We start from the raw sequence: 7,118 nt of genomic DNA, 5'->3' as shown, positions 1-7,118 counted from the left end.
TAAAAAAACGCACATGCTTTATTGGAATTCGTATTTGCATCAATTACAACTAAAAGTCTGTTTAGTAAGAAATAAATTTGTCAATGCAAAAATAATCCAACTTTGCAATTTATATGGACCGTTTCCCACTCTACATGTTTAAATTCACACTTATTTGCATCATCTCCAATTGCAACCTTAGTATTTTTTATATATTTTGGGGATTTATTTAAAATTTCCTTTGCAATATTTAAAGTATAGACACACATGATACATATACAAAACTTGTGTATCATCTATCATGAGCAAGTTCAAAGGGGCAATACTCAGTTTATTTATTTTTTAACTTCAAGTTTTAAGTTATGAAGAAGGTTCAGCTCCTTCATGGCTAGAGCTGAAATAGGGTTGAATGCTTTTTCCTAAAATATTTATCATAATTATATTATATTTAGCAAAAGAAAGTAATAAACCATTTTTTACTATTCAATTCAACTTAGAAAATAAAAACCCATTATTATCAAACGGCACCACTATTTTCAAAAGCAAAGTTGAGCAAGCCTTCTAAAAAAAATAGTCCAACTTTTCTTTTTTGAGTAATTTTCTCTTTCTTTTTTTTAAAAGGTGGACAAGGAGGCAGGAACGTCGTTGGTAAAAATGATTATGACGTGGCCAAATCGCCCGTTTACTAAAATCAGGATGCCTTAGTCAATTAGTTTGGTAAGTACACACAGATTCACCGAATCACGGATGCATTAGTCAATGATTATGTGTATCCATCTTCCCTTTATCTACCGACCATTGGCCCACCAATCGAATGGCTTGGATTCACGAGCATGACGGCACGTTGGTGAACGTATATTCGTTTCCATTTCCGCGCATTTTCATTAGCTTTTCCCTCCGGCTCCAAAAAAGTCTCCACCTACAGCTTTCAAATTCGTTCCCCTCCTTTGTTCTTTCTTCCATTAGTCCATTACTGATTCCTCTCCTCACAAGGCATCTCTCTCTCTCTCTCTCTCCCCCCCAGCCCCAGGAAATGAAAATTGTTTCCTGGTCATTGGGCCATCTTAAATTCTTAATCTGAAAAAAAATTTAAAGCATCCCCACCCCGCCCTCTATATTCCTCCTGCTCCTGATTCTCTTCTTAAATTCCAACCATGTCTTTGATTCCCACAAAAGTTTTTCTCTTTTATTTTCATCCTACCATGTATCATCTGGGATTTCTTCTCCTCTTGGGTATCTCTTCGATTGTCTCTGCTCACGAGAATTTCGATCCTCACCTGTTTCCTAGACCTTTAATCGTCCAATACCCTGATAGTCTGAAGCTCGAGTTGAAAGAATCTGACGAGGAGCTACTGTTACAATGTACGAGCTGGAGGTTTGCTGCTGAAACTAATAACTTAAACCCATGGAAGACGATCCCCTCAGAGTGCGCAGGTTATGTGAAGGACTACGTGACGGGCAGGGGTTACCTTGTCGATCTTGAAAGGGTCTCGAAGGAGGCGATTGCTTATGCGAGGAGTGTCCAGTTGGTAGGGGACGGGAAGGATGCCTGGATTTTCGATATCGACGAGACCCTGCTCTCCAATCTTCCGTATTACGCCGACCATGGCTACGGGTGAGATTCTTTATCTGTGGTTGCAATTGAATTTGGTCTTACTGTGATGGGTTCCTGATGGATTTGATTTCTGATTGTTTCTTCCTCCTTTAAACTGGGGCGATGGGTTTTTGCAACAAATTGGGTTCTCATTTGGGTTTTGGTGGCTTCCTTTAGCCTGGAGGTTTTCGATGGGCGTGAGTTTGATAAATGGGTGGAAAAGGCTATGGCTCCTGCCATAGAGTCCAGTTTAAAGTTGTACGAAGAGGTGTTGGAGTTGGGGTTCAAGGTTTTCTTGTTGACTGGGCGCAGCGAAAGGCATAGAAGTGTTACAATTGAGAATTTGAGAAATGCAGGATTCCAAAATTGTGACAAGCTCATACTGAGGTACGAACCGAAACTTCTATTGTGCATGGGTGGAACATTACTGACTGTTTCATTTGATGCTATCTATGGACGTCGGATAAATTGATAAATCCTTGGTGATTAAACTAAGTTCAGTTTTTCGTCTCCTTCAATTCCAATTGACTTTTGTTAATATGTAAATATCCAGGCTATCTGAACTATTATAACACCCTATGAGAAGTTTCAGTTTAGGGGATGGTAGGATTATCTTGTCAGTTTTTTTTTTTTTTTTGGGTAAGTTGATCTTCAAGGAGGGCCATTGTCTGCCTTTCATTTATTTCTACTGATAAAGAGTTCTGCTTAGAATTCCATTTTGGAGAATTGGAAACTACATTCTACACATGTTATATGCATTATATGTTCGTATCAACCCAAAGATGATTTCTTTGTGGGGTGAACATTCAGGAGCTGGATGTGCTGATTCTTGTGTGACACCAAGAGTTTGCCCTAATAAAACAAATGGACCTCCGTGTGAAAATTTGTATCTAGAGTCATTGGATGCTTAACTGAAAAGTGTCAACAAAGGGGTGTTTTGGTATATATAGTTCCGGTTCTAAAGTTCAGGGTCTTAGGGTTATAAGTTTGCTCTGGATTTAAATGTAAAGCTTTCAGCAAGAGGGAGGATTAGTGTCTAGCTTCCTATTGATAAGGAAACAATACTAGAGAAAAATATATAAAAAAGGAAGGCATTTTCATTTGATCATATTTTAAGGTTTAACCATTTCCATTTAAGTTGGAGGCTGAATCTTGAGTCTAGGAATAAATGACACATGCATGGGTCTGGAGCCCCTATAACTCCTATGTTTGGATATCAGAACCTGCCATTGGTTTGGTCCTGGAGGGTAGACTAGTTAGTTTAAACATCAGCACGCACAGGAGACCAAGTGCTTGTTTGAGAGGGTTTCCCTGCATTTTCTTTTTGGTCTTTCATGGATTTCAATTCACAGAAAGCCAAACAGCTACATTTGGTGAAAATGCAGAAAACTATCCCCAACTTCCTGAATGCTGATGTTCCAGTGTAATCTTTCAGGAACACCGAGCAGTTGCTAAGCCATTCCTGCTAAGCTGCTCAAGTTAAGCCCTCCCTAATGTGGTTTAAAAGGCATGCCTCTAGGTGCACAGGCGAGGCACATTTTAGGGCATGCGCCTTGCCTAGGTCCTAGGCACACCCCTTTCAAAAGGCACACGCCTGGTGTGCCTTGTGCCTCAGCCCAAGCATGCGCCTTTTTAAAATTCTGCACATTTTGCTTGTTTTTGAGCCTACCAGCTGGGCCGGGGGCAGAGCCCCAACCACGCCCCTCGAGGCAAGCCCAAACAAGGCCATGTTAGGGTCTTAAATTCTTATTTCTCACATAAAAAATAATGATTTTATAACTTTAATTGCCTTTTAAGAATATATTTTACTGGAATGAATGAATGAACAATATTAGCAAATGGGGGGGGGGGGTTTGGAGCTTCGAGTGAGCGAAGAATTTAAGACCCTAACATGGACTTGTTTGGGCTTGTCTCAAGGGGCATGGTACAAAGGCAGATAGAATCAAGAATGCAATATGTTTTACATCACATTAGCTACTTGAAGTAATGCAATTGAGGAAAAAAATGAAATTGTGGGTTTTACATGCTTGAAAGTGCTTTATATGTTTGCTTTTATTTTTAAAATTTCATTTGAATACACTTTACATGTTATGTTTATGTTTTCTAATTTTAGATAATAGGTTTTTAAAACGTTTATTTTAAAATTTAAGTTTATATTTTTATTAACATTATGTTTAATATTTTTTATTATTTTTTAATTTTTTGGCATGTTTTTGAATTTTCTGACTTTTTTATTTTTATTTTTTAGCTTCTTTTTTGTAATTTTGTGCCTTGCACTTTTAAAACACTGGATAGAAACAACAAATAATGCTCAAATCAAATTGTTAGACACCAACTGATTATGCTAATCTCTTAGATGATCAAAGTTTAATCTGGGGCTCTTCTAACCTTTGAAACAACATGAGCTAAATTATGGGGATCGTGGAACTTCTCCATCAGTCCTGTTGTTCCAGACCTTAGACACTTGATGTGTTGGAAATCTGACTAATAGTTGGTGGTTTAGTTTATCAGTTTCCATTAGGTGCTCTCTTTAGCTTTTTCTTGTGTATCCGAGCCAAAGATTCATCTATTTGATCATTTTGTTGGAATATCCATTTTCTGATCCCACTTTTGAGTTTTCTTGCTTTTGTCTGTCCGTTATCTCTTTGGCGCAATTTGATCAAACAACACATACCTGCCATAGCTGTTGGCATACATTTATTAGGTTCTTTTTTTTATCAACAACACAGAGAAGAATTTTACTAAAGAAATGAATAAGCAATTACGGCAAGAAGTTGTGTAAAAAGCCTACACATGTTGGAAATAATAGTACCTAATACACCTGATACTTTATGAACATTTTTGGAATATGCATTATAGAAAAAGTACTGAATAAGAATATATACTTTATCAAATTCATGCTATGAAAAAAATTTGTATATGTTAGAAGTTTAATTAAATTTGACAAGATATAAGGATTGAGAAATGATATTTAGCGCAAAAAGTTAAATATAAAAGCATGGTATCATCATATTAATTTGGATAGTGATGGAGCGCAATCCGGCCGGTCTTAGCTGTCAACGATTCTGCCTCTGATTGGAGCAACGGGGTGCCTGAAACGGAGAAGATGAGGGAACTCTGGGGGGAATCCGGTGAGATAACTCCGAAGCTCAAGTTAGTATTCTCTCAGAGGCAAAGTAAAGACCATATGGCGCAATAGTTCACATACCTTGTTGTTGGGGGTAGGGGGCCTTTTATAACCACTTCGCGCACTCACTCCGAGGTCTCTGTCAGGTCGGGTATGATTATCTCTGTTTCTGCCAGTTCGGGTGTCATCCTTTCTGCTGGGACAGAACCGCCACTGCTCCTTGTTGGAGCCGTCTCTGTAACTGGAGATGGCGGTGGCGGGTGGCCGTTTGAAGTGTGGCCGTCAAGCGTCAGATCCCAAGTCAGCCGGGTGCGCCGCCTCTTGGTACGAACTTCCTTGGTGTTAGGCATGGTATGGTTTGGCATCCTGGAGGCGAAGTCTTGGAGTGGTGAGTGAGGTGAAGTCTTGAGTTTGGAGGTATGACCTGTACTGCCATAGCGCAGGCCAGCTCGGTGAGGTGAGTCCTGAACTGCTACAAGACAGGCCAGTTCGGCGAGGTGTGTCCCGAATTGCTATAAGGCATGCCAGTTTGGTGAGGTGTGTCCCGAACTGCTATAAGGTAGGCCAGTTCGGCGAGTGTGTCCTGAACTGCTATAAGGCAGGCCAGTTCGGGTTACTGTCCCTTGAGTGGCTTGGGGCCTAAGGGAGAGTTCGGGCTCCTAGTAGGGAGTTCGAATTGCTGGTAGGGGAATTCGGTCTGCTGCTGGTTCTTCCCCTTAGTGCTCGCGCCTTAGGCGTGCTCTTGTGCCGATCCGTCGCCTTTGCCACGTGTTGCGTAACTATGAGGTCGGGCTAAATCTTCCTTCATCAGATAGTCTTTCCTATTAGTCATATCCTCACGTATTTGTATTCATAGGCATTCTTAGTCTAGATCCTTTTTTATACAGGCATATCTCTGAAAAGATTTTACATCCTAAAGTTTTATTCATGTTTAGAGTTTCAGGGGTTGCTTCTTATGATAGCACTTAGTGAAACGTACTGCCCTATAACTGGTCTTAAAAATGGAGGGAACAGAAGAGAAAGTGGACTCTTTTACCTTGTGGGATTGATGCTGGAAATATGGAAGTATATTACTATGTTATAATTTTATTTTTGGTGAAAAATATTATAATATATTTTTAGTGTTTTATGTTGGGTCTGATTTCATCATTCATTTAGAATTCTATCCATTTGAAGTTTGTTGCAAGTTATGTCATGTCTTCATTATTACAGCGCTAAAACTTGAAGGAGCAAGGTTACATGCTATGCCCATTATAATTTGTTCTGAGAATCAGGAACATACTACTATCATTCTTTCCCAATGCATGATGACAAGGAAAAAAGATATAAAAGAAAAAGAAAGAGTTACATTAATGAAAATGTTTTTGGTATATATATTATGTATATACTTATATATGTTTTTATTGCATATTATTTTATTTTATATTAAATATATTTTATACACATTATGTTTATGTGTCATATTATACAAATATATTATAAATGTTAAACATAATGAATTTAAAGTTGTAGGCCTGGGCTTGTGTAGTGCTGGGCCTGGTCCTGGGCTTTGTCCGTTATAATAGGTGTTAAAGTCCCACCTGGCCCATGATCACATTCCCCTAATCATAATAAAAGTCCAAAAATTAGGTAAGGATTCAAGAGGGCCCTATTAAATTATAGAGGTAATCTAATTTGGTCTGTTGGTCATTAAAACTCCATAAATATGCCTTAGTTTTTGGACATGTGATGCTTTTTAGAGCTTGAGCTGAAGTCCTCTTAAATGATTCTAAGGTTTTCTTTTCTTTTTTTTTTTTATGTTTTCCTTTGAATCTTGAATATTGATCTCTAATTCAAGAATATATAGTATTTATTTGTTTCTAGAGGCTTTAATCTTCAAATTACTGTACTTTTCTGATTTTCTCTAGTTTCTAAGGATTTTGATTTGCAACATGTGCAGAAACTTGGGGGATAATGGAAAATCGGCTACTTTATACAAGTCAGAGAGGAGAAGTGAGATGGTGAATGAGGGGTATAGGATTCTCGGGAACTCTGGAGACCAATGGAGTGATTTACTTGGTTCCTCCACATCTAACCGTTCTTTCAAACTTCCAAATCCCATGTACTACATTCCCTGATATGCATTTATTTTTAGCAAATAACAGCAATAGAGCCGAAACTTTTATATTGTGGCAAACAATATGTACTTGTGATTATGGACAAGTTGCTTAAGTGTTTCCAAACATCCAAAGTCAATTGTATTAATAATATGACAAGAAAAAATGTTATCAAGCATTGGGAACATTATGGTGTTCTGTACCATTGCTGTTTTTACCTAAAACTTTTGGGTTGACCATACAAATTGACATACAACTGTTATTTGAGGCTGTTTATAGTTGAATTAAAAAATGCATGTGAGGCTATCATATATGATGTAAA

General features: G+C 38.2%; 1 protein-coding gene across 1 annotated transcript; it reads left to right on the top strand.

The window, feature by feature from the left end:
- The first annotated feature begins 795 nt into the window (after window positions 1-795).
- Window positions 796-6,971, top strand: LOC148848328 (acid phosphatase 1-like). The gene is made up of 3 exons (XM_088950771.1): window positions 796-1,594; window positions 1,751-1,960; window positions 6,640-6,971. The coding sequence occupies exons 1-3, from the start codon at window positions 1,134-1,136 to the stop codon at window positions 6,815-6,817; spliced, it is 849 nt and encodes a 282-aa protein (XP_088806897.1). The 5' UTR covers window positions 796-1,133; the 3' UTR covers window positions 6,818-6,971.
- Window positions 6,972-7,118: the final 147 nt, after the last annotated feature.

This window comes from Nelumbo lutea, chromosome 6 (genome assembly GCF_056320005.1).
Source record: "Nelumbo lutea isolate HS-2025 chromosome 6, American lotus-T2T, whole genome shotgun sequence".
NCBI lineage: Eukaryota > Viridiplantae > Streptophyta > Magnoliopsida > Proteales > Nelumbonaceae > Nelumbo > Nelumbo lutea.
This window is presented reverse-complemented; position numbering and strand designations above follow the sequence as displayed.

Coding starts and splice junctions, on each gene's coding strand:
- LOC148848328 (XM_088950771.1), top strand. CDS start 1,134: ATGTCTTTGATTCCCACAAAAGTTTTTCTCTTTTATTTTCATCCTACC. Junction 1,595..1,750: donor TACGCCGACCATGGCTACGG/GTGAGATTCTTT, acceptor GGCTTCCTTTAG/CCTGGAGGTTTTCGATGGGC. Junction 1,961..6,639: donor TGTGACAAGCTCATACTGAG/GTACGAACCGAA, acceptor CAACATGTGCAG/AAACTTGGGGGATAATGGAA.